The 26,837-nt window shown below is 54.4% G+C and overlaps 1 protein-coding gene across 5 annotated transcripts; it reads left to right on the top strand.

Moving 5' to 3' along the window:
- KCNC4 (potassium voltage-gated channel subfamily C member 4) lies at positions 1-24,661 on the top strand. Of its 5 annotated transcripts, none has more exons than XM_017664982.3 (4): positions 1-1,037; positions 11,546-12,482; positions 14,576-14,779; positions 22,108-24,661. In XM_017664982.3, exons 1-4 carry the CDS (start codon positions 369-371, stop codon positions 22,182-22,184), a joined length of 1,887 nt encoding a protein of 628 aa, XP_017520471.1. In that variant the 5' UTR covers positions 1-368; the 3' UTR covers positions 22,185-24,661. The 5 variants fall into 5 exon arrangements, with proteins under 5 accessions (XP_017520471.1, XP_073090537.1, XP_017520472.1 ...); XM_073234436.1 differs by lacking the exon at positions 22,108-24,661 and adding an exon at positions 21,408-21,780; XM_017664983.3 differs by lacking the exon at positions 22,108-24,661 and adding an exon at positions 20,646-21,780.
- The last annotated feature ends 2,176 nt before the right edge of the window (positions 24,662-26,837 follow it).

Below are 26,837 nucleotides of genomic sequence, written 5' to 3'. Positions count from 1 at the left end.
GCTTCCTCGTCTTTTCGGGGGAAGAGGGGAGTGTCCCGGGCCGCGAGCGTCTGAGTGTCCAGTCCCAGCGGGAGAGCGTGTGCGTGCCTGCCCGGGCCTGCCCGGGCCCCTCACTTGGGTCCTTGGCTCCCCTTTCCCCCTCCTGCCTCACTCCCCGGCGCTGCCTGCCCAAATCCCAACCACCTGTGCACCCGAGAAGCCCAACTCCTCCCGCTCAGCGCCCCGGGGGGAAGGCAGAGGCAGGGCCACGTCGCAGAGGGGGCCGCCACCTCCTCGTCTCCTCCCCCTCCCCCGTCTGACGCTGCCTCCTCGGGAAGGGTGTTTGGAGGGCAGCGGCCGCCCCAAGCCGAAGCCCCGCAGCGCTTCTTATGATCAGCTCGGTGTGTGTCTCCTCCTACCGCGGGCGCAAGTCGGGGAACAAGCCTCCGTCCAAAACATGTCTGAAGGAGGAGATGGCCAAGGGCGAGGCGTCGGAGAAGATCATCATCAACGTGGGCGGCACGCGACATGAGACCTACCGCAGCACCCTCCGCACCTTACCCGGCACCCGCCTCGCCTGGCTGGCTGATCCCAATGGCGGGGGCCGGTCCGAGTCCGATGGCGGCGGTGTGGGCAGCGGCAGCGGCGGAAGCTGCGAGTTCTTCTTCGACAGGCACCCGGGCGTCTTTGCGTACGTGCTCAACTACTACCGCACCGGCAAGCTACACTGCCCCGCCGACGTGTGCGGGCCGCTCTTCGAGGAGGAGCTCACCTTCTGGGGCATCGACGAGACCGACGTGGAGCCCTGCTGCTGGATGACCTACCGGCAGCACCGCGACGCCGAGGAGGCGCTCGATATCTTCGAGAGCCCAGACGGAGGCGGCAGTGGCGCGGGGCATGGCGACGAGGGCGGCGACGATGAGAGGGAGCTGGCCCTGCAGCGCCTGGGACCTCACGAGGGAGGCGTGGGCCCCGGCGCCGGGTCGGGGGGCTGCCGCGGCTGGCAACCCCGCATGTGGGCGCTCTTCGAGGATCCCTACTCCTCCCGGGCAGCCAGGGTGAGTGGCAGGAGTCTTGAGTCTCTTCTGGGGATGGCGTGAGGGTGCTTGGCGGTGATGGGTAGGGGCAGGGGGCGCAGGAGACTGACTTGACTTACCACAGAATCCCTCCCAATTTCCCGTGCGTTCCATGGGCCCCCAGGGGAATCACCTCGTACCCCCTTCCTTCCCCTGGAAGCCTCATCAGGAGATTGCACATACTAGACTCACTACATGGACCTAATCCCTGGGGCCTGCTTTGCCACATCCCCTCCCAACTAGTGGGGTGCCTGTAGCTGAGCTCTTCCATCCCCTTTTTGCACAGACCACCTCTCTTCATCTACCCCCTATCTTTCACAGGGCCAGAGTCCTGGAAGGCTGGAATTAGGCCTTCTGCCTGGGTCAGGTAGGGCTTAGGGGAAGAAACCTTGAGTGTGTTAAAGTGCCTACTCTATGACAGGCTATTGTGTTAGCTACTTCCATGCATGTCACCTCACTCAAATCCTCCCAGCATCTCAGTGTGCTAGGAACTGTGGGTGTCAGAAAGGGGGACACTGGCTTCAGCCCCTTATGCTCATTTACAGGCAGAGCTGGGACCAGAACCCAGGCCTCTCATCCAGGTTTGGGAGTGATCTTTTCTCAGGAAGAGTAGTCAAGATGCCTGCCCCATGCCATGTCCTTCAGGCTTTTTGGACACCTGGCGTTTCCTGGCCTCAGCTGGGAGGAGGGAAGAGTTAGGCGGAAGGGCCTGATGTTCCGGGCCCTGCAGGTTCTCACCACCAGTGGCTGCCACAGGCCGCCTGGTGATGAGCCCATATTTGTTGCCACTTCTTTTCTTCTGCTGCAGCACAGATTGGCTTCCCAGAAAGCCCTGGTTCAGGTTACTTGAAATGGGTGTATTGGGAGGGAGAAGGGGGATGGCATAGGTTGATTTAAGCAAAATCTAGTCCCTTCCAACCACTGCCTCCCTGAGTTAATACAGTTTCCTTTCAACCCCCTTTGGTAGAAGGGTGGGGGTGTGTGGCATGTGCTTGAGCAGCAAAAAATGAACAAACAAACAAATAAATAAATAACAACAAAATAAAACAAAATCTTGAAAGATGGCTTTAAATTCTTTAAAAAAAGAGAACCCTCAGGGCTGGTGTCTGATCTCATGGCTGGCAGCCTGAAGCCTGGCTGGGATCTGTCTGGGAGACAGGAAAGAGCAACATAATATATTGGTCTGGGGACTGCCTCCTGCCCCAGAATCTGGTTCACCTCTGGCATCACAGGTTGTCATGTTAATGAGTCTCAGGGTCCTTCTGGCCTCCCCAGCACCTCCTGTGTGGGGCCTCAACCCAGTCATGGAAGGAAAAGTTCCACTTCCCCACCCAAGGGAGGGAAGGAGATAGGGAAATGGGGCTGCAGGGAGGGCCCAGGCTGGCATAAATGCTAGACCAGGGCAGATGTATCTGCCTGGAAAAGAAGGGAGGGGCAGAAGTCTCAATGGCTGTGGCATACCAGGCTGGGGCTGCAGGCATTAGGACTGAAAGGGAAGCTAGGGTCAGCTGAGGGATCTTGCAGGTCATTAACCATATTAGTGTCAGCTCTTGGCTGAGTGTACTTTGAGGAGAGAGACAAGTACAGATAATTCAGGTTCCTTCCAAGTTGGGGGTGGCAGGAGGGAGAGGTAAATTTGGCTTGATAGAGCTGGGGAAAGGGGAGAAGATAGGCAGGCAGGAAGGAGATGAGGTGGGTTAGGGGAGCTAGGCCCTGTTTCTGAGCATTCTAGGGCCACTGGCAACTTTTCACTTTCTCAGGTTCTTCCCTCCTAGATTCCAAAGGGCTGTGCCATCAATGAACGTATTTTCTCTTCAACTCAGTGCAGAGTGGCCCAGCCAGAGGGCTCTGTAAACTCAGAGCCTTGTGGCCTCCTGAAGTCCCCCAGGACCCCAAGATATGTTGATTTTCTGATGTGGAATCCCATCAGCCAGGGCATACCAGTTGAGGTCTGAAGTTTGGGGTGGGCACGGTTCATCTGATATCTGCTATTAGCTAGGGTCAAAGACACGTAACTAATAGCAGAGCCAGCAAACCACCCCTAGTTTCCAACCCTCTAGAGGGTTGTAAATACTGATGTGCACAGCTGTATGGAGCCTAAAAGAGAACTTGCCTCCTGCTAAGGAGCACAGCAAAGGCAAGCCTTTAGCTGTTCATGGGACATACAAGTGAGAATATATCACTTAAAAAAATTAATAGCTGCTATTTATTGAGTACTCTATGCAAGGCAGTTTACTTTGCATTAATCTCTAATCCTCCCAGTAAATTTACAGCAGAGGTATTATCCCCATTTAATAGACTGAAGCTGTGAGAAGGTAAACAACTTGCCTGAGATCACACAGCCAGATAGTGGCGGCTGTGAATCATAGCCAGGGCTTCCTGTCTCCCAAGCCCCTGCTCCTCTGATTTCAACAGGTTCTTTTCCACTGAAGGAGCCTGTTTTGTTGGAGAGGTGGCTCGGGTCTTAATTCTGGCATGGAGGTGTTCTCAGATTCTGTACCTCCTGTGGATGACATCAAAAAGTTCAGGGGCAGGTGGGGACATCAGAAGGGACACTTACTCTGTTACCCCTCCAGGCCTGGGGCCTGAGGCTCAGGGGTCCTGAGCTGAGCCCAACCCCTTCTGTTTACCCCAGGCCAATAATACCCCACCCCACCCTGAAGTGTGTTGTCCCCTGGGTCTGTGTGCATACCTTCCCTCCCTTAGGCCTCTTCCCGCTGCCTCCCTAGAAGGGGTCTGCCATCCTTGTATGGGCTTGGGGCCTCACTGAGGGCTACAGGGCAGAGCCCTCTGCCCCAGGCGGCTCCTTGAGTAGTGTGTTATGGCAGAAATAAAACAGATACAAAGGGAAAGTGAACTGGACTGATTATGGGAGCCTGTTGCCTAGCTACTGGCCAGGCCCTAGGAGCCATTCCCTTTCAGGCTGACTCCAGGCCAGGGTGCTCACTCTTGCTCCCTTCCTGTAGCCAGGCCCATGGCTACTGCTGCTGTAGTTCCATTTCTGTGGCCTGACCTGGGAGCAGGCACCAAAGGCAGGCTGTTCCTGTTCCCACCTGCCCCTGCCCACAGTCCCAGACAGAGTGAGGGCCAGCAACAGCTGGAGTGGCTTCCTAAAACGAGGGGACCCAGTGGGGGTTTGGCAGCAACCAGAGCTCTAGAATCAAAGGCTTTTCTCCTTTCTTGAGGGCTGACAGGAGGCCTGATGAATGGGACCCTGGGACACTCCACTCCATCCCCAGAGGCCCCAGAGACTGGGCTGGCTTAAGCTTAGTTATCAGCCCAATTCAAGATTTAATCCTTCTCCTCTGGCTAAATCAGTACCCGGACTGAGTTTTCCATGCTGTTTCCCTTCTGAGGACAGCATGACCCACAGGCTCCCACTGCCCCAGGGTGGGGTTTTCACACTGAGCCTCTCTGGGGTGTCAGGGGCTGTCCCCTGTGCTTTTCTCCAGTATCTCATCTGGCCCACGTGAGGCAGAGACTATTAGCCTCAGTTTACAGAGGGGGAAAATGAAGCCCTGAGGGGCTTGCTCGTGGTCACACAGCTGGGGGATCCAAAGCCAGACCCTGTGACTTCCAGTCTGGACTTGTGTCACAGCTGCACTCTGCCTGGAAAAGACTTCTGACTTCAGGGTGGCTCAGACGGGGCCCTTCTGCTCTCCTCCCATCCCTTCATTCACTTCTTCCTCCAAACTAAAGCTCCCATCGCCTCCATTTCTAGAATTGCTCCTATCTGAGCTTGCTCTTCGTTTTTCTCACTGTGGGACTTTCAAAGGACAAAAAGAAAGGAGTTTTGGTTAGGAGAGGAGACTAGGTGTCTGCTGACCTAAGGCCTTCTAGGAAGAAAATGCAGAGCTCTGTTCCTGCTCACCTCTTCTGAAGGCCCCGCAGGCCCCAGGCTTTTCCGGCCCTGGTGTTGCCTGGGACCAGCCAATTGGTGGGCCTGGCAGGCACTGGAGTAAGGGTAGGACTCTCTGGTCCGGTGCCTCTGGGCTCGGAAGAGCCAGAAGTCTGTGTGCCCTGACTTTCCCAGCCCTCTAGCGGGGCAGTGCCAGCATGCCTGAGGACAGCCCATCTGCCTCCTTCCCAGGAGAAGTGGCATCAGGCCAAGGGCTGCAGGCCGCCTCTGGCCTTTCCCTGAAGGAGCCTCCCAGTCTCCTCCTGGATCTGTTTTGTGTTTTCTTCTCTTGTTCTGAACAGACCAACATTTGCCTCTGAACATCTTGTCTCTGGATGGTGAGGTGTTTCTGTTTGTCACCGTTTAGGGTGGGGTGTAAGATGGGGGAGGGGATAAGGTAAACCTGGGCTATTTTAGAGAGTTGGGGGAAGAGCATGCAGGAGCAGAGGCAGGCAGCTGAGGTCTTCTGCTGCTGTCCATAGGCAGTGCAGGCCTGGCATGCTGGACTGCAGGGCACTCACGGCACCCTTGTTCCTGGGCTGCCAGCCTGCCACAACCTCTGACCTAGCTCCTGTCTGGGTTTTTCAGGCTGGGTGATGGTGACCCAGCCCCTCAGGTACTGGGCTTGGCCTACCCTGGAGAGCCATAGAGTCTGAAAGCCCAGGCGCCGAGAGGTATTCTGGGCTTACCTTTGTCACCTCTAGCCGCAGTTAGTGGGACTGACCATCTCTCTTTGTGACAGGGTCCCTAGGACTAGGAGAGGAAGCAGGTGGTCACCTTGGCTCCAGTCATTCAGAAAACATTTATTGAGCACTTACTACATGCCATACACCAAGCTGGGCTCTAAAATTATAAAGACAAGTCAGAAGTGGTCCCTGTTCCAGAACAGAGCTAAGTCTGGTGGAGTTGATGACAACTTGGGGAAATTAGGTGACAAGAAATGGTAATAATAAAAGATAGATCATGAAAGGAACCACAGTAGTCTTAAAAATTAAAGTTCAATAGGAGGTGAGAGGAGAAAGTGATAAATCCTACTTCTATGAGGGATGAGGTTAGGGGAGGGGAGGGTGGCACACCAAAGTTTCAATGAGGAGACAGAAGTTAAGCTGGGTAGGCCCTGCAGGATAATGACTGAGCTCCCTGAAATAATTTCTAGAAGGAGGCAGGTTATAAATAAATCTATAAATAGATAAGTTTTCACTGTGGGTAGTGCTTAACCATGCAGAGTTAGGGAAGAGGGGAATTTCCTGGCCAGGGGAACAGCCTGAGCAGAAACAGGACATGGGACATAGATGGGCAATATCCAGGAATTGCATTTGGCTGGATAAATTCTTGGCCAGTGATCTGGGCTGGATTGAATTTCTTCTGGAGCTGCGACTCACCAGCCCTAGTTGCCCAGTGGCCCTGAGAGGCCCCAAGTGCTGGCCTGGCAGGGGGTGGGCATAGTAGAGGCTGGCTCTGGACCCAGAAACCCGAGGGTCCTGGCTCAGGATTCTGCTCCTAGAGGAGCCTGTGAGTAGAGGGGAGTGGGGGTCCCTCAGCTCAGACCTGGGCCTCAGAGTGCAGGAGTCCAAGGACAACTCAGAGATGCCTTGCCTGGCATCTCCCCTCTCTAGCCTCTTAGCCCCCAGGGCTGCCCACTCCCTTTCCAGTATTGCCTGGGCACCAGGATCTCGCTTCCCTGGAAGGCTAAGCTCCTCATCCCATCCCCACAGATCTTCCTCTGCAAATGTCTTTGGCTGCATTCTCAAATTTCTCTTCTCCTACACTCCATCCTTAATACAGGATTTTGGGCACGAGTCTTCTTATGTTTATTTGTCCATCTGTCTCCTTGGCCCTTCCTCCTTGGGCTCCCCCCTCCTGCCCCCGCTGATTGTGTTCAGTTCCCAATGACTGGTGTCTGTCACCTTCCCCCCGCCCCCTGACCCAGCCTGTGCCAGATTCCTGAGACACTCTAGCTTCTGCTCAGTTTTACAAATATAATTTCTTTCAAGCCTTAAACAACCCTATAAGGTAAGTACTACTCTTGTCCCCTCAACACATCAAGCATGCTGTAGCCTCAGGGCCTTTGTATTGCCTGTTTCCTCTGCCTCGAGCTCTCCTGGATCTTCATGTAACTGACTCCCTCACTCCTTCAGGTCTCTGCTCAGATGTCACCTTGGCATTGAAATCTTGTCTGACCACCCTATTTCAAATAGTTCCCCCATCCTACACTCCTTACTCCCTTTTTTCTTTATTTTTCTTTCTAACACTTATGCCATTTGACATACTATGTATTTTCCTTATTTGTTGTCTGTCTCCCTCCATTAGAACATAAGGTCTAAGCGGCAGGATGTTTGTGTCCTGCTGTTCCCCAGAACCCAGAGCAGTGTCTGGCATATAGTAGGCACACAATTTTCCATTTTATGAACAAAGATCCTAAGTCTCAGAGGGGTTAAGAAACTTGCCCAAGGTTTCCCAAGGAAGCGAGTCCACTAAGACAGTCCCAGGATGAAATTGGTGAAGGAGGCTGGTAACAGGGCTGACCCACCAGTTGAAACACCTGAGTCTCCAGGGACAGGTGGTTCCCCCAACAGGATACAGTCAGCAAACCTGAAGGGTCCAAGGAGAGGACAGAGCGCAAAGGAGGGGCGCTACCTTGCACGAGGCTAAGAACCTCCTGTTTGGGGTGGAGAGACCGTCCTGTACCCTCCCAGCCAAAGCAGTTCACACAAGCAGTTTTCTGCCTGGGCAGTTTTGACTCCCAGCAGAATCCATGCCCTGCATCTTCAGGAAGTGGAAAGAACTGACAGTTCAGCCATGGAAACCAGGGCGAATCACACTCTCCCAGGCCTCAGTTTCTTCATCTGTAAAACAGCAGAAAGGAAGTTGAATCGGAAAACTTTTCAAGGTCCTTTCATTTCCCAAAACCAAAGATTTTGTGATATTTTTGGCTCCAGATTCAGCTCTCCTTCAGAAGCTGCATGTCTCCTTAGCTATGTCACCATTTACTAAACATCTACTGTGTGCCAGGCACTTGCCATGAAGAAGCTGTTTAATCCTCCAGTAACACTACCAGGTGGGTACTAGTACTGCCCCCAATTTGCAGCAATTTAACAGGCACAGAGTACGCTGTTTACCTGTCTGAGGGGCAGGGCCAGGATGGGAAACACAGTCACTCCAGGATTTCTCTGCTTTCCTTTGACCTCAGTCTCGGCTCTCTTGAGGCTCAACAGCCCAATTTGGCGGGGCCTAATGGGAAGGAGGCTCAGATGCATGTTGCCAGCCATGCAGGGTAGCCTGACCAGGGCTGAATAAGCTGGAGCATCAGGCCTTGACCTCTAGCATTGCTACAGCACCCACCTCCTCCCTGGGCCCCTTTGTGTCCTAAGGAGCTCCCCAGTGAAAAGAGTGTGAGAAAAAAAGCCATGTCCCTGGCACCTGAGGGGACGGTCTGGTGAAAGGCCCCTATTGTAAGCAGGACCACCATTCACACAATTTTTCTTTGGGAAGTAAGGTGGGAGAGAAAGGACTAATTTGGGCCCTAAAGGCAGATCAGTAACCTAGGACCCACCTGGGCTACCTGCCAGAACCCAGGTCCCTGAATCTCTCACAGCTCAGTGGCAGGTCTGCCTGACTCCTCAGGGAGTGAGGGCTTCCTGGGCCCAGCCTGGCACCTGCCCCAGCCCTGGAGAGCTTACAGGGGAGTCTGAGGCCCCATCAGGGTCTCATAAAGGAGGAGTGATTGTCCCCACTTGTTGGGTTAGAGGGCCAAGTGGTGGGAACTCTGAGCTGAGTGAGAGTTGGGAGACTGGGCCTCGGTTTGGTCCTGAGCAAGTCATGTGCCCTCTCTGGTGCCCCTGAGTAACATGTGGCCACCCTTTACCTTCCGTCATCTTCTGAGAGAGTGGATGAGAGGGTAGAAATGAATAGATGGGATAGCTCTATGTTTAAAAAAGAAAGCAAACTAAGTGAACACTGCAGGAACCCAGAGGTGTTCCTAATGTAGGAAGGGTAGTTTATACTTGTGGACTGGCTGCAGATGGAGCCTGTGGGGTGGCAGTGGAGGAAGGCACAGTCTACCTAGCACTGCAGGTGAGAGAGTGGCCTAGGCCACTTGGTACTGCTCTCCTTCCCCCTCTCTGCACCCTCTGCTCAGCTGCTTGGCAGCTCTTCCAGAACTTGTTTTTCCAAATCACTAATTAACTTCACACTTGTCTCCCAGGTGGGCCAACTCTCTTAGCTAACTTTTCCTCTGAGGGAGCAAGCTCCTGCTTCCCATGCTTCCTGGCAGACCTGGGATACTGTTACTACCCCTTACCCACCCACACCCCCTTTCTGGGAGAGGAGAGTGGTGGCAGGGCTCTCAGTTCCCAACATCACCACAGCCATTGGGCAGGTGCCTCTGGAGCTCATCTCTGGGTGGTCTGGAGAGCCCACAGGTTGGACTCATTTGCTTAATGCCCATATCAGCCAGTATTGTTTTGACTGCCCATTTCTCAGGGGAAGAAAAATGAGACTAGAAAAGGAACTTGAAATTTACCTTGGTGGGGGACAAGCAGGCAGGAGAACTGCAGACAGAGTTGTCAGCTGGGGAAAGTGTATCTGTGGTCTGCTGCCCACCTTCTCCCTTCTGTATCTGTCCAAACCATCCACATTTAAGTGTAAATAACATAAGTCTTGGTGTGTGGATGGTTGTCTGTTCTAAGCCGAAGTACACATTACTAAGGGTGAAATAACAGTCACCAGGGAGCTGGCTGAGAGTGGTATTGATAATGCAAAGAAAACTCTCCTGGCCTATGAATTGATCCTGCCTGGGAGGTGGTGAAGACTGTGTCCTGTGAAGAGAAGGTACAGCCTTGGAAGTGAACAGTTCAAGTCTGGTTTCTACCCCTTCTAGGCTGTGCGACCTTAGGCAAATACATACCCTCTCTGATCCTCAGTTCCTCCTTGTGAAATGGGATGATGAAGCTGACCTCACAGGGTCACTGGGAGGACCAGATGTGGTAACACACACAGAATACCCAAGTGTGCTAGGCATAGAATAGACAGCTAAATGTATGTTCATTCTGAGTTCCTTCCTCAGCCTTGCTCCTGCTCCAGCAGCCCTGGATGTGTTGCTTCCTCCATTTTCCCAGAGCCCCTTGTATGCTCCACTGGTGTTTGCAGTTCTAAGAACAAGGTGTGCCATCCAACTCCCCCACCACCCCCGACCCGCCACCCAAGATTCCCAGGGAGGAAAGCATTTCAGACACATCATTAGACAGGGCCAGTGCCACGGCCAGGGGGAAATCAGGGTGTGGCAGGCATTGGGGCTGCCAGCTGTTTATGGAGCCACAGCTCTCTTCAACCTATTTTAGGTTCAGCCCTCTGTTCAGGAAGGAAGCCCTACCCCCAAAGCAGAAGCAGCAGCAGCAGGGAATATAGACCCTAGCAACAGGTACCCTGACAGTGGTGAATGTCATTGCATGAATAACAGATGATCGCTCTGTAATTGGTGTTATTACACATGCATTTCATCTCCATTCACAACGACAGGACACTTAAACCCAGCCATTCCTCTGCCGAGGGCCACCGTCTTCATTCCAGCCGGAGATCCCCGCAGCTGTCTGGACCAGCCAGTGCCATGCTCTGACCCCCGTGGGTACAGTTTATTGTTTGTTGGACCTCTGTGTCCCAGGAATTGTCAGTTCTCTGGAGGGGAGCAGCTGTGGTTATTCTGGGTGGACCACCTTGTCTCCTGCCATGGAGCATGTTGTCTTCCTTCAGACACTTCTGTCTGGGCTGTTGACTGGGACATATCAGTTGAGAGGTGGGAGAGAGGGGTTTGGGGCTTGAGGAGGTGGACCATGGCAGGAGCTTAAATATTTAGCTGGCAAAAAGAAGTCCAGGGTCATTCTGTCCAGTTCCCTCCCTCTGAGTATATCCTTAATTCAATGGACCTCAAAATTTAGTGTGAATCAGAATTACCTGGAAGGTTTGTTGAAAGAGAATTCAGGGCTCTACCCCCAATGTTTCTTATTCAGTAGGTTTGGGTGGGGTCCAAGAACTTGCATTCCTAACCGGTTCCCAGGTACTTACTGATCCTGTTGGCCAGGACCTCACTTGGAGGAACACTGCCTTAAAGCCTGTTTACTCCCAGTAGGACAAGCAGCCTCACCTGAGAGTTTGTTAGAGCTGCAGAATCATAGGCCCCACCCTTAACCTTCTAAATCAGAATGGCATTTGAATGAGATTCCCAGATGATTTATATTCTCATTACAGTCTGAGAAGCTTTACAGCACGACTGGGTTACAGGTGGGCAGGGCTAGGCAGTAGGCGGGGCTAGGCAGCTATCCTTCCCTGTTCAGTTGCTTCCAAACAAGAACAGCCTCTTCCATCTGTGCACTGTGACAAGGACTGGGGAGTATTGCTTTATGGCACCCGAGCAAGGGGATACAGGCCCTCTGAAGAGGGACTTCTAGCCCCTGAGTGCACCTCACTCCACTTCATCATCTAATGGATTCCCTGGTGGCCCATGCCCTACCCCTCCACCCACCAAGCAGAGGTCCTTGCCCCTGCTGGGCTGTCCATCCCTGTCTGACAGCTGCTCCATGCTCCTCCCCACCCGCAGGTTGTGGCCTTCACCTCTCTCTTCTTCATCCTGGTCTCCATCACCACCTTCTGCCTGGAGACCCATGAGGCCTTCAACATCGACCGCAATGTGACAGAGATCCACCGAGTAGGGAACATCACCAGCGTGCACTTCCGGCGGGAGGTGGAGACAGAGCCTATCCTAACCTACATCGAGGGCGTGTGTGTGCTGTGGTTCACACTGGAGTTCCTGGTGCGCATCGTGTGCTGCCCCGACACGCTAGACTTCGTCAAGAACCTGCTCAACATCATCGACTTTGTGGCCATCCTGCCCTTCTACCTGGAGGTCGGACTGAGCGGCCTGTCGTCCAAGGCGGCCCGCGACGTGTTGGGCTTCTTGCGTGTGGTGCGCTTCGTGCGCATCCTGCGCATCTTCAAACTGACACGCCACTTTGTGGGGCTGCGCGTGCTGGGCCACACCCTGCGGGCCAGCACCAATGAGTTCCTGCTGCTCATCATCTTCCTGGCTCTGGGCGTGCTCATCTTTGCCACCATGATCTACTATGCCGAGCGCATTGGCGCCAGGCCCTCCGACCCGCGGGGCAATGACCACACCGACTTCAAGAACATCCCCATCGGCTTCTGGTGGGCTGTGGTCACCATGACAACACTGGGCTACGGGGACATGTACCCCAAGACGTGGTCAGGCATGCTGGTGGGGGCGCTGTGTGCCCTGGCTGGTGTGCTCACCATCGCCATGCCTGTGCCAGTCATTGTCAACAACTTCGGCATGTACTACTCCCTGGCCATGGCCAAGCAGAAGCTGCCTAAGAAACGAAAGAAGCATGTGCCACGGCCGCCCCAGCTTGAGTCGCCCATTTACTGCAAGTCTGAGGAGACCTCACCCCGGGACAGCACCTACAGCGATACCAGCCCCCAAGCCCCAGAAGGGGCTATAGTTGAGAGGAAACGGGCAGGTGAGATTGGGCTGGGAAGGAAAGCCACCTCTTTCCCAGTCCCCAAGGCGTCCCCAGGTTCGCCTCAGCTCTTGGGATTTAGGATTGCACTTTGTTGTTCTGGGCTTCCCTAAGTATAAGACATGCCTTTATGAGGGTTAAGACTTGAGGCCAAATATTTATATATTATTGATAGTTTCTTGAACTTTGGCCTGTGGAGTATCTCTCCCAGAATTTAGGCTGCGATGGGCAGTGTGTGGGGCTATAAATTAGAAGCCTGGAGTTCTAATCCCACCTTGGCCACCATGCTGTGTGCCCTACGGCTAGTCACTCACCCTCCCCAGTAATAGATTCCTCACCTGTAAAACAGGAGTGATAGCAGTATCCCACCCACAAGACTTTGATGAGACCAAATGGCAGAATGACAGATATGAATGTACTTTGAGAGGTTAAAGCCACTTTACAAATCTCAGGCTCTGTCACTCCTAGCTAGAGGGCAGGGCAAGCTGTGCTTCCAGGGTGCATCAACACATGAATCATTTCTTTTCAAACATTTGAGTCTGGTGTCTCTTGGCCTAATAAATGTGATAATGTAACAGGAGTGGGAGGCAGCCTTCTGTTCAGCACAAGCTAGATGAGTCCTGGGCTCAGAGTGTAACATGGGATGGAAAGGAACCAAGAGAGAGTAGCCCAGCCCGAGCTAGAAGGGGAAAAGGACAGGTGAGAAACTGGGACTGCATCCTGGAAGCAGGGGGCCTGAGGGTCTGACTCCTGTTCTTTAAGGATGGGAAGGCCACCCCAGGAAAGTTTGTTTCCACCTGAGTAAAGAGACGGGAAAAGAAACTGGCTTACCCCACAGTCACATGGAATTAAGTTGGAGACTAGGAACCTGTTAGGTATGGGATGGGCTGTGAGGGGCATAGGAGGATTTCTAATGTGGGGTGCATTGGTTGTCAGGCCACCAGGGGGTTGAAGTGAGTGAGGAGAGTAAGGTAGCAGCTCTGAGCCAAGCTCTGGGGGCAAAGTGGGACCTGTCCTCCAGGGAAAGTGCCTCACTTGGGACCCTCACCTGTGGCCTGTTGGTGGGTGCCCATCAGATATGCTGGGGCCACTCACTGGGGTCATTCAGGCATCTGGGTTTTCCAAAGACCTGGGTAGAACAGCACCCATAAAATTCCTTTCTTCCTCCCACCCAGTGGTACCCTCTTCACCAATCCCTGAGTATCCATCCCCTAGCCAATGCCCCAGTGAATTTCAGTTGTACCACGAGGCCCATTCCTGGCTCAGAGGAAAACCTAATATCAAAATGTACAAGTCCCTAGGCCATTTCCTCAGTGCACAGCCCCACCAGCCATGCCTCAGCATGATGCAGCTTGGCCATGGTAAGGAAGGGTGTTTCTGGCCAGTACCAAGGCCATTGCCTTCAGACAGAGCACCCCTTCTCCAGATCCAAGGACCCACCTGTGCTGCTGCCTGACAGGCAGGGGCTGGGGGCTAAGAGCCCACAGCAGGGGAAGAATGTGAGCCTCTTGCCCCAGGGTCTTCCCCAGACAGGTGAGCCCTGAGAGCAGAGGGCTCTATATCCTTCAGGCACTCAACCCAAGCTTAGTTGCCTGATGAACAAGAATAACTGTCTTCAGGGGGTTCTGAGGACATAGGCATGGAAGCCATTCCATCAGTTTAATGCTGACAGCTACCCCTCTGCCACCCCTTACTCCAGCTAGTCAGCCATCCCCTGAGGGAGTGCTCTTTGAGGGGTCAGCCTGAGCCTGACCTGAGGAGCCAGCAGAGGCCATCACCTGCCTTGGGCTGATCTTATGGGGCAGCCTGCTGAAGGAAGATTTAGGGAGCCCCTGCTTAGGCTATCTGTGGCCCCATCTCCCAGGAAAAACTGTAAACCAAGGCTGGGAGGGAAGCACAGCACGCTGCCCCTGACCCCCAGACCAGGCCCACTCCCTGGCTCTGGTGACAATCCCTCCCAGGTGGATACCGGGCCCCCTCCTTGGGTTGGGGAAGTGACACTGTAGGTCTGGGATCTGAGAGACCCCTGGTGACCCCATGAAGAAGGCCCAGGCAGCCCCTCACGCAGCCTCCTTTCTGTCTGTCCCCTTTAGACTCCAAGCAGAATGGGGATGCCAATGCTGTGCTGTCAGATGAGGAGGGGGCAGGCCTCACCCAGCCCCTGGCCTCTGTTCCCACCCCGGAGGAGCGCAGGGCCCTGCGACGCTCTGGAACACGAGACAAGAACAAGAAGGCAGCTGCCTGCTTCCTGCTCAGCGCTGGGGACTATGCCTGTGCTGATGGTAGTGTCCGGAAAGGTATGGCTGGGCAGGTGGGGAGCCCCCGTGGAACTGAGTCTCCCCAGTGTCCCCCACAAAGCTTGCAATCCCCTTCCCCCCTGAGGCCATAGCCACCATCTCCTCTGCCTTGGATGCACCCCTGCTTTTAAGATGGGCACCCCGATCTCACAGTCCCTGGATTAGAAAAGCCTGCAACATCCCTGAAAGGTACACAGAGCCCCCACCCTCCACCACGGACCTCAGTGCCCACAGGGAAGACAAGTGTTAGAGAGTGAAGGGACACAGATCAGGGGCTCCTGCCTTTCCCCCTGTTGTATCACCCCCTCTTCCTCTGGTTCCTGATGTGAACTTTAGGCCTGGCTCCACAGGGTCTCTGCCAAACCTTCCCTAAGCCTCCTTTAAACCCAGCTAAAGCCTCCCCAAGTACATAGTCCCAGGAGATGCCAGCAGCATTCAGGAGTCTGGGTAAGAAGAGCAGCTGCTGTGAGGTCTTCGGAGAGCCTCCCCAGGCCCATCTCCTCCATCCTGCACTGGGGCTCCCATGGGACTGACCCAGCTCTGCAAGTCCCTGGGACGTGCCTGTCCTCTTGAGGCAGAGCCAGAGGTGACCTGGGGATGGGGTGGGTAGGGAGAGTGGGTCCCCTCCGAGGTGTGTGCTAAAGGATTTGGAGAGTTCAGGCAAGCAGAACCTTCCTTCTGTTGGGGAGGCTGAAGTGCCATCAGCAGGCCCTGGCCTTTAGTGGGGCAGAAATGATCAAGGGTGGTGAAGGGCCAGCAGCAGCAGACAGGAACCTCAAGATCAGGCACTCCTGCCCAGGTCTGATCACTTTTTGTCTTTCTTGCTCTGTCCCTGTGACCTACACACCTGCCTCTAGGATACACCCTAACTTCCCTGAAAACAAAGCTCAGAGCTGGGTTTTCAGGCCACTTCTTAACCAGCTCTAGTTTAGCCAAATCCCTCCCCTTCCACACTATCCCCACACCTCAGATCAAGACTGGGTTGAGTGAGGCAGGGGCAGTGGTTAGGGCAGGAATAGTCTGTGAGGCCTCTGTCTCCCTACTGGTGTCCCCTGACCTGCCCAACCCATGTAGCCTCCAGGGGCACCTTTTCAGGCCCTTTCCTTGGCCTGCTCAGTTATCACAGGATGCCCAAGGTGCCCTGACCCTAAGCAGGCCCTGAGAGGTGTATGTCCAGCTTTGCTGGGCATGTCCTGTTGGGTGATAGGAGCAGGAGCAGCAGCCTGGCAGCTGGAAAAGACAGCCTAAAGACCATGGCAAAGGTTGCAGCTGGAAGGTGCTCAGACCCCTCACACCCTCCCCTGTGTCCCTTGGTCACCCTAGCCTCTGCATGCTCTAGTCCTCTCACTCTGGATATGCCTGTGTCTCCTGCTCCCCATGCTGAACATGATGTGGCTTCCAGAGCCACTCTGGCTGAAGCATGCCAAGTGGATGGCCCAGTACGTGGGGAGGAGGGGACCCCACCTCCCAGGTAGGACTTGAGCAAACAGAGCTGAGTGCCGAGCACCCCTGGTTTCCTTCCACTATTGTGAGGGGCTCAGTGGAAGTAGCAGTGTGGCAGAGGTTGTGAGGGTGCAAGTCAAAGGAGGGACCATGAGGTCCTGGGGAGCGGGTCCCACCCTGGGAAGGGGTTACCCATGTGCTGGCATGGGGCCGGGGAGACTGCATCCCACCACCACATCTCTCTGGGTGCTTGTGGGACCTAGTGCTCTATTTTCTAGATGCCTCCACACTGCTTCTTGGCAACAAGCATGTAGCTCAGCCAATTAGAGTGACCTTCGCAAGGGAACAGGTGGGTTGCTGGGAAACCGGCCCTGCTCAGCAAGTGTGGCAATTAGCATCGCCAAACTCCCAGTAAGCACTCAGCAACTTTCCACGTGCCAGACTGTTCCACCCTTCTCTGCACTCCGGCCGCGCTTAGGACCTGGAGTGAGTGGGCCCAGGGCTCCTATAGCCACGGGGACGGGCCTCCATTGGCCTGTAGCTGCCTGAGTGTCAGAGTGTGAGCAGACTGGGAGGAAGGTAACAGGTGCTAATTAGGACTTCTTACGGTTGAGAAAGGAGTGCGCTGGAAGCTATGGGGGTCTTTGTGCAACTGGAGGGGAACTCACCTGGGGACAAGAACAGGGCAAAGGTCAGATGTGTGGGGGTCTCTGGAGTCCATCCTCAGGAGCCCAGGTAACCCAAAGACGGGAAACTCAGGGAGTCTTTTGCAGGCAGGCCAGACCCCTCCACCACCCTGGGGCTACCTGCCCTGCAGGGTCCCCTGGAACACGGATCCCATGAAGCCGCTCAGGAGAGGAGCTGTGCCCTCTGACCTGTGTGCCTTTTCTTCACCAAGGCTGTGAAAAGTCCCGGAGTCTAAACAACATAGCTGGAGCGGCAGGAACCGGTCTGGGGCTGTCTCCACTGGCATCACGATACAGCTCGCCCTACCCACCAAGAAAGCTCCTGCTCTCCCACCCCTTCCACCCCCTCACCAGCCCACCGCCCGGGCATGCAGCCCCTTAGCTGCTCCCTCAGCCCTCCTGCCTCTCGCATGCCCTGTCAGGCACACATCCATGCCCTCAGGCCTGCTTCTTCTGGGGCCCTGCACGGCCCGCAGACCTCGGGGCCAAAGAGTGGCCTGTGAGGGCTGGGCAACATGCAAGAGAATGCAGGCTCCAAGCCTCTCCCTCACAGCATCCCGCTTCCCAGAATGCTCAGCTCTGGAGCCTGAGAGCCAGGGGGAGATTTCTTCCAGGGCTTCTCCTCCATCCAGCCCCAGCCCCAACCAGAGATGCCAGTACCCCCAGGGCCTGTGTCTCTGGACCCCGGCTCCACCTCAGGGTTGCACTTCATCACTGCAAATACACTTCCATTCCTTGTGGCCTTCAATCAGTAACCAGCCTGCAACTGAATGTCTCTGTCTGTCTGTCTGTCTGTCCCACACCCAGACCAGGAAGGAATCAGGCTTGACATCCCTTGGGACATCCCTGCTGGTGTGCAGGAGCTTGACTCCTCAGGGAAGCAGTGCCACCCTGGGAGGAGAGGCCAGATGCTCTCCAGCTCTGGCCCTGGGCGTAGTAGGGGCCTAGAGGAGGAGCCCCAAGATTGGCTGCCTAGGCATGGGGATGCCCTCCTCTCTGGGGGAACAGCCCATGTCCCATCTGTGCCCTGAGCCTCAGCATCTCTGCCATGCTGCTTCCACGACAGTTTTTCTTCCTTCTCTGGCTCCCTCAAACTCCCAGCCCTGCCTCTGAGTCACCTGCTGCTCCCACCAGCCTCTGTGCTCTGTATTGCTGCCAGAACCTGAGACTCATCTAATTTCTATAATTAAGTGTATTCATTTACCTAACGAGCCCAGGAGCACAACAGGTCTGTGAGTCACTGTGTAAGCAGGGGCTCACCCTGGGCAGGGGCAGCTGAGGGCAAGTGTGGGGATAGAAGCCATCCTGCCCCCCACCTGCTCTTGCAGGGCACCCTGCCACTCCCAGGGAGGGCTGTTCAGCAGATAGCCTCTCCCCCAGCAGGGCACCTGAGCTCTCCAGGACCTCCTTAGCCCAGGACCTTGGAACACCTCAGCCAAGACATTTCCTGTTTCACCTGATGGGAATTAGACCTGACAGCAGTGCCATGCACCTGGAAATTTTTAATGTCAAATTATGCAGCTTGGTAGAGGGAATGACTAAGGTCCATATCTGCTCCCTCCAGGGTGGGCAAAGATAGGTGTGGCACCTCAGCACGAGGCTGGGACTCTGGAGGCCACCCTGAAAGGCAAACAGGGCCACCAAGGTCCAACTGTTTCCTGGGGTGGGGGCTGCGAGGAGCCTGTGCCAGGAGCGTTGCTGTCGCAGTGCTCTCTTCAGCCTCAGGCAGGCACAGGGATGTCCTTTGCATAGCCTGGCTGGTCTATGGGGTTGCCTCCCGCCTGCTCTCAGAATGCAGTGTTACCCTAAGAGCTGAGAAGATACAGGGGCATCCATGTGACCACCCTTCAGAAGGGGACAGGCCCTTTTAGGTGACAGGAACAGGAAGCCCTGTGGGGTAGGATGGAGATGCTGGGTGCCTTCTCCCCTCACCGCTGAGCATCAGGTTCAGACCTGGCCCCACAGAGCTCCCTGGTATGGGGGTCCTCGTTCTGCTAGGAAAGTGATAAGCTAGGTGCCTGGTTTGGTGCGGGCACCCCAGCTAGTTTCTCCTCTGACTTGCCTTTCTGGTTCAGGGAACTGAGATGGCTATTTCTGTGGCAGCCTTCAAATTGTCAGGAGCCCAAGTTTCCACGGTACCCACCTCCTCCTTCCCTCCCACAGGGATGGGAATGCTCACAGCACCCCTATGGTGGGCACAGATGTCCCTGGGCGACATGTTGCAGGAGTGCCAGGCTGGTGCCCCTAGTGCCTTGGGAAATGGCTCCCACATGTCCATTCTGGCTGGCTGGCTTCTGCAGGAGAGACACAGGACCCGGTGAACAGGAAAACTGCATAGGATGTCTGCCCCAGCTGCCTCTCAGGTCTCCCCAGGGCCCTAGAAAGGGCAAAGTGAGTCCTGGAGTTCACAGAGACCTCTGCCTGAGGACACATCTGCCTGCATGGGCCTTTGGCTTGCCCAGGCCTTGGGCCTCCCTCCTTAGGAGAAGGCTCTCCCTCCCTCCCCCCTGAAATCTGAGAGCACAGTTTGCTTTATCTTGGATCTGAACTGGATCTGTATGCATTACTTTGGCTTCTAGAAGTCTTGTTCCCTTGGGGGGCCCAGCGTCTCCCCACAGAGCAGGGAAGCAGTGTGGTAGCAGTTGTTAACCAGATCCTCCTGTTTGTACCAGAGCTACTGACAGACTTAGAGGCCACTTTTCAGCCTCCAGGGCTTCTGAGAGGAGTGGCTGAGAGCTGGGGCCAGAGAAGAGTGCCTGTGGAGCCCAGGGCCTGGGAGTCAGAGGCAAGGCTGTACCAGCCCGAGGGCAGGGACTTCAGGAGGTTTGGGCCTGGGCTGCCCTTTCACAAAGCTTCCTGGGATAGGAGGGCCTCCTCTGCCCTGGCCAAAGTGCCACCCTCTGAAACCCCTGACCCCCAAGCACCCCCTTGCCAGCTGTACCTGGGTCCCCGGGGTTATAAGGGGTGGGAAGGCTAGGCCACTGATGTCCCAGGCTGAGGAGGGAATGCTGAGTAGGGCTCCCTGATGGGTTGGGTTTCTGCATTTTCTGGACTTCTCTCCTGAGATGGGCACACGCATCTTCCCTGACCTCCCCCTTCAGCATTCACCCTCAGGTGGCTGTACCTCTGTTCCTGCCAGGCTGAGGAAGGAGCCTGGCTGGGTATGACAGGGCAGCAGCCAGGAGCCTTCTTCAGTAGCCCCTGGGAAAATGGAGTAGTCCCAGGTGGTAATGGCTGATGGAACTCTGTGGGGGGAGCCCAAACTGGGCAGGCAGCAGCTTGGGTGATGGGTAGGGGCTATAGGCCACCCCAGGAGCTTCCTCCGCTGCCTGCATGCCAGGCTGCAGAACTGTAGTCCCTGTCCCTACTGCATGGAGCTTTGAAGACTTGAGGGCTAGTGGTTCCTGGAGCTCATTACCTGAGCATGTATGGAGATAAGCTGGAGCATCACCTGTGAATTACCTTGGCCAGTGCTGGAATTCATAGACATGTGATGAAAGGGTTCATCCCATCCCTGCTCTTCCTGGCCTCTTAGCCCTTGGTCCCCATGCCTTCCAGCTCTGCTCCTGGCCTATTCCTTAACCCACAGCCCAGGGATTAGCAGCTGGCTCCCTTCTAATATCTCATTCTTTGTTTCTCCCTCTCTTTTGCTGAACTCCTTGCCCCACCCCCCAGAAGGCAATGTTGAGCCGAAAGCGTGCGTCCCAGTGTCTCACACCTGTGCTCTTTAAACACAGAGACCTGCCAAGATGCCCTCTCGTCCAACTATGCCCAGGCTGAAGTCCTCACCCTCTCTTAAAGCGGCACCAACGTGAGAAAGACAGGCAGACAGACAGAAAGCCAGAGGCTTAGGGAAAATCTGGAACCCAGGCAAGAATCTTTCGCTGGGAAAGACTCAGATATCCTTGTTTGCACAGGATTGATGGAAAACTTCCCATGTGACCCTCGGGGCCCAGAGTCATCTGGGTTCGATGTTCTGTTTTGTTGTACATTGAAGAGATATATATGCACATATAGTATCTATATTCATACATACTATACTCTTGTGTGTAGTGCACGTGCTATTGGTGGTCTGTCTTCTTTGTTAAGCTACGTCTCCCCAAGCCCCTGCCTCACCCCCAGATGCCCATTCCTTTCCCCTTTACTTATTCCTTGTTTCTGCTGAACTTGTGTGTGGAATGTCCTGGGAAAAATGGGCCTGGGAACCGCCAGTCCAACTGGGTGGTCCCAAGCTAGACTCTCCCTCTTAGGGGTGTTTCCCTGTGGGCCAGTGGCCTGTGGGAGGCCAGTTTGCCCCCCAGGGTCACTAATCCACTAGCCCCACCCCACCCCAGATTGGGGCTCTACCTCCCACCCCACACCCCAGTTGTGGGGGGACTTCCAGGGGCTCCTCTGCAGCTTCTACTCCTTTCTGCCCCTTACCTGTGTCCTTGACTGAAGGGTGTTTTTCCTTTTTTTTTTTTTTTTGTTCTGACTCTTTCATTTGTTTGTTTTCAAAGATGCTGCTGGGCAGACGGGCAGGAAGGGGTCTGTCTGCCCATCTGGCTCAGGGGTCTGAGAAGGGGAAGCCTTGGGTGAGCGGAGACTAGTTGCAATACTGTACTTCCTGGCCTGTTGCCAGAGGATGCGTGCAATAGCAGAGGCCAGGTGACCCCTTCGACCTTGGCCTCTGCCCCTCCCTCAGCCCTCCTCCCCACACTCAGCCCACCCTGCGCCTCCCTAGTGTCGGTCAGTCATTTTCTAAAGCTGTCCCCTTGTGTGTGTCTGAGACATGCCTAGGCTGGGCCCTGCCGCCCTGTCACATGCCTTTGTCATGCTGTGCTCGAGCCCCAATAAAGACATGTGGAGCATCCCGCTGCTCCTGCTGTGTGAGTGACTGCCTCCGTCTCTCCTTTCTGGCTCTGTGTCTGTGGGGATCTCCCTGAGCTTCCACCCCAACACCTGAGAAATGCAACACTCTCTTGTCATGTCCCCGCCCCACCATGAATCACTGATGCAGCCCAACCCCTGCATTTAGTTCTAAACATAAGTGCTCAGAGAAGAAAAGTGATCTGCCCAAGGTCACACAGAGCCCTGGGCCCCGGGCTCCCAAGCAGTGGTCTGACCTCCACTGCTGCCTCCTGACCCCTGCCTTAATGTGGGAGAAAAGAGTGTTGGTTTTTTTAAGGAATTCCACTGTGTTCCTGCTTCTCTGTGCAGGGGGCCTCTGTTCCTGCCTGAGATCTCGCCAGTTCTATGTGGGCCGAAGCCCTGGGGATGCCAAAGCGTTGCGATGACTGGATGGCTGATGAGCGGACCCTGACGAGGGACCAGTGGCACAACTGGGACCACCGAGGGGTGGGAATGAATGTCCCTCGCCCCAGATGGGGTAGGGGTGTGTAGGTGCTGGCCAGACACGGGCCCTCACTTTGTCATCCCTTACTCACATGGGTGCACTCAGGGCTGGCTTCACAGGCCTGCAACCTATGCAAAAAGAGCCCCGTGCTTGACTTCCTGCTAGCTGTCATGGTCTTGAAATCACTAGTGATTATGGAAGAAGAAAGGGCCCTGCATTTTCATTTTGCACTGGGCTCTGCTGCTTGCATAGCCAGGTCTGGGCACATACTCCGTCTCCTTACTCTTGTCTTACTCCCTACTCTCTTCCTCTAGGCTTGAGCTTAGAGTCAGAGGGGCCTTAGTTCAAAGTCTGGATCTGCCATTTACTACTGGGTAACTTGGGGGCAATTCACTGATCCTCAGTTTCCCTGTCTGTAGAATGGGGATTCTGATAGCCCCTATTTCAGAAACTTGGAGTGTAAAGACCCAACCCCATGTCATCTGTCTGCATATGACACAGCTCAGGATGCATAGTAAGGGTTCTCAGCCTTTTCCTGTAGCCCTCAGGCTTTTCTCGACAGATGTCTGAGGTCTCCAGATCTCAGAGCATGCTGGGGAGCAGAGGTGAGGATGGCAGGGCTGAGGGGAGGGAAAAAGCAAGGGGTAGCCTATTCCTGAAGCATGAGGGAAAATTGGGCTTAGAGAATGGGCCAGCTGAGGCAAGACACGGCAGGCAGCCAGCTGTCAATCAGAGATAAAATCTCTTCTCTGGCAGTGGAGGGCATGTAGGGGCTATGCCATCCACCCCTTGGCTCCCTCCTCACCCCCAGACAGGAGAAGGTCATTTGCAGCCAGGCTTGCCTCGGAGAAGCTGGATGGATAGTAATGGGATGGGGAGCACTGCTGGCTCCATAATGATGGTATACATCAAGGCCCACCTCCAGAATGGCTGTTTATGTGGTAGATCAGTGTGGAACCATTTATGGTCAGGCGCTGAGCACCCAGCTACCAGCCCAGGGGTGCTAGATGCCAGGACGGTCCTTAAGGGACCCAAGTAGAGGAGGCTGGGGTCCCCCGTGAGAACTGCAGAGCCCTGGAGGGGGAGAGGAGTGGGATGTGAGAGGGCAGAGAATTCAGTGAGAGAAGCAGGAGGCTGCCCTCCTCCCCACCTCACAGCAACAGCAGGCAACGCTGTCAAGGAAGAAGGCTCTGGCTTCCTCCCATCCCCAGAGCTGGAGTTGAGCCCAAATTAGGGAGCTGGTTGAAAGGGCAGGCACTGTGGTGATGGAGACTGGCTTTGGGAGTCAGAGAGACTCCATCTGGAGTCCTGGCTCCATCACTGCCCAGTTGTGTGACCTTAAGCTAGTTATTTAACCTGTGAGAACCTTTATTTCCTTATCTGTAAAATGGAGAAAATAATACCTACCTCATGCTGTTGCCAGTAGAATTCAGTGAGCAATGCCCGTAAAGCCCTAGCACAGTGCCTAGTAGGTAATCATTGCTCACAAATACTGGAGCAAGCAGGGAGGGTGGTGGAGCAACTCACCTCAGTAATATCCCACTTTGGTTTGGTTTGATGGCCTCACCTTTCAAGAAGTTGCCACAAATTAGACTTATTTTGATAAAGCCTATATTTCCTTGGGGGTGGTCATACCAAGCAGCTAAACTTATTGAATGCTAGGCAATACATCTAATGCTCTTAAAAATGGATTCCAAGATTGGTGTTATTATCATCCTTGTTACACAGAGAAGAAAACAGCAAAGTTAGGTCATTTCTCCAAGGTCACACAGCCAACCAGCAACAAAGCTGGGATTCGAACCTCAGCAGTCTAGCTCCATGAGTCCAGTGCTTAGCAGCTACCTCAGTGGAATGGGGCTTCAAAGTCATAACACCTATGGTAGGGATTTGTGCTATTTAATGCTTTTTATTAATCTCATTGGATTCTCATAGCAAAGGTATTGTTTTTCCCCTTTTTCAGATAAAACCAAGGATTGGGGAAACAATTTGATCACGCTTCCCCTCTCTCTCTCTGACGTGCTCATGTGCACACACACACACATATACACATACACACACAAAAAGGAGAAGAATGACTTCTCTAGCTTCATTAATTAATTAGTGTAACACCCAACTTGGAATTATTGGTTCCTTCCTTTGCAACCCACTGAGTTTTATTGTTTGACACTCAGAAGGCGGTGACTGAGATGGGGAGTGGTCTGGAAAAGGAGGAGCAGCTCAGCCTGGAGAAGAAACTCAATCCCCACCTTCAGGTATTTGAAGGACATCCACGGGGTTGTGGGTTTAGAATACATTCCAGGTATTCCAAGGGGGAGTGGTTTTAGATTATTCTCTGATCCTGGAGAGCAGACCTGGGACCAATAGGTGGAAATGTTAGGAAGGCAGATTGGATTCAAATAAAGAAGAACTTTCCTCTTAGTTGTTTTCTTCACTATTACAAATTCAGCATGCCATCTAAAGCACCCCACATCAAATCAAAGGGAAGCTGCATTACCCTCCCTGAGTCCTGCTCTCTTCCCTGGAGGTGACACTCTGAACATCTGGTGCTGGGACCTTCTAGGCCTTTTGAAAGACAGAGGCTTTCTAACAAAACTGCCAAACAGGAATGGCTACCCTGTGGGTAGCAAAGTTCCTGTCTCTGCACATATTTGGAGAGACACTGGATGATCATGTGCCATGGGTTTGTAGAAAGAATTTCTGCTCATCGTGGAAGGTTGAATTAGAAGGCCTCTTCCAGTTCTGAGATGCTCTGACTCATACGGGAGCCACACAGCTAATTAGTGGTGGGGGCAAGTCCAGAACCCTGAATCCAGGTCCTCTGAATAGGACTCAGATATCTCCGTTTTCAGCATGATTTTCCTCAAAGTCCTTAACTCTGGAGTGGAATTCCCTGCTCGACTCTCTGTCTGCCTCCTTCCAGCCACTCATGGGGTTTTGCCAGGGGAGAGACTGGAGACTGTGGTGTGTCTAGTCTGGAGTGACTCGGATACCCTGGGCTTGGGCTGTCAATGTGTAGCCAGGTGCCTCCCCCCACCCGCCCCACCCACCCAGCCTCAGGGCCCTGACAGCACTACACAGGGTGCACTTGCTTCATTTCTCAGCTCCAGGCCCTCGAGCACACACTCTTGGTGCCCACACGACAGGTGGCACACGCACTAGCTCAGTCACCTGGGGCTCTGCTAACCACATGCTCTGGAGGCCAGCCAGGGCCACCAAGGACTCTGGGACCTCCTCTCTCCTGGGCAGCCTTGTTTGTGCATGACCACAGCACCACAGTCTGAGGAGGGGAGCAAGGAGGAGGGCTGTGGCTCCAGGTCAGAGGGCCAGAGGCCTTCTTCTGGTGGTGCTGGAAGCTTCGTCTTTCCTCACAGGGCTGTGAGGCCAGCCCCCTACCTCCACCCTGATATCTGCTTGCTTCTAGGCCTATTCCCTGAGTTTCCTGAAACTGCAGGGCTCTGCTTTCTCTGAGTTAGTGTCCCTGACTTAGTTATGGGGAGAGGGCGTGGCTGGGGGCTCTCCCTTCCTTTCTGTCTCCACACACTTTTCCCTCGGTGATGTCATCAGTTTCTATGGCCTTAAGCACCTTCTAGGCACTGGTAATAGCCGTATTTGTAGTTTTAGCCCAGAGCTCTCCTCTCAACTCCATCATTTATTCACTCAACAAGCACATATTGAGCCTCTCCTCTGTTCTAGACACTGTTCTCCATCTTGTACCTGAGTGCTCTCCACACCCACTCTCACCCCCTTCAGGCCCCTCACAGGCCTGCCACCGTTTCCCTGACTGGCTTGGATGTCACTGCCCTGCCTCTGGGCTCCTCCTCCCTTTGCGGGCTACCGCTGTTCACCCTGAGGCAGAGCCAGAAACTGGGTGCTCTCTTTACTCCTCCCCTCTCATTCCTTAATTTACTCACTCACTTACAATGCAGAAATCTTCATTAAATGCCTATACCCTGTCCTGGGAAATCAGCAGGGAACAAGACCAACAGGGTTCCTGCCCTTACGGAGCTTGCGTGCTAACGGGGAGCTAGGCCAGAACACCAGTAGATAAGAAAAAATATATAATACTATTGCCCACCCCCAATTCCCCCGAAACAAGCTGTCATTCCCAGCTCTGAAATGTCCTTCACACACTCCATCTCCCACTCTCTTCACTCCCAACACCGCAGCGGCCTCGATAGCCTCTGGCCTGGTCTCCCTGGGTCCCAGCTGCCTTTCTACAACCCAGTCTCCTCCTGGCAGCCAGAGAGCTCCTCTTAAAACTGCTCATTACCTCTGCTTACAACCCTCAGGGGCTGGATTCCCAGTGCATTTCCAATGCAAGCCAAGCTCCTTCAAAATAAGGTGGGCCCTCAAGGCTCTGCTGCCCAGTAGGCGCCTCCCTGCCCCTGCGGATCATTCATGCCTCTGGCCCTCGGCCCCGGGAACCTTTCTCTGCCTGCCTGTCTCCGCCACCTTTAGTGGTTTGCACACATGCTGTTCTCTCACGTGACAGCTGTTCCCCCTGCCCCCCACCAATACTTCACTTGGCTGAGTTCTCACCTTCCAGGGGTCTAGCTTAAGTGTTACTTCCTTGGTGCACCCCCCACCCCCCACC

The sequence above is a fragment of the Manis javanica genome, chromosome 4 (genome assembly GCF_040802235.1).
Source record: "Manis javanica isolate MJ-LG chromosome 4, MJ_LKY, whole genome shotgun sequence".
NCBI classification, from domain to species: Eukaryota; Metazoa; Chordata; class Mammalia; order Pholidota; family Manidae; genus Manis; species Manis javanica.
Note: the sequence above shows the minus strand (reverse complement) of the source record. Positions and strands in the feature narration are given on the sequence as shown.

Coding starts and splice junctions, on each gene's coding strand:
- KCNC4 (XM_017664981.3), top strand. CDS start 369: ATGATCAGCTCGGTGTGTGTCTCCTCCTACCGCGGGCGCAAGTCGGGG. Junction 1,038..11,545: donor ACTCCTCCCGGGCAGCCAGG/GTGAGTGGCAGG, acceptor CCCCACCCGCAG/GTTGTGGCCTTCACCTCTCT. Junction 12,483..14,575: donor AGTTGAGAGGAAACGGGCAG/GTGAGATTGGGC, acceptor TGTCCCCTTTAG/ACTCCAAGCAGAATGGGGAT.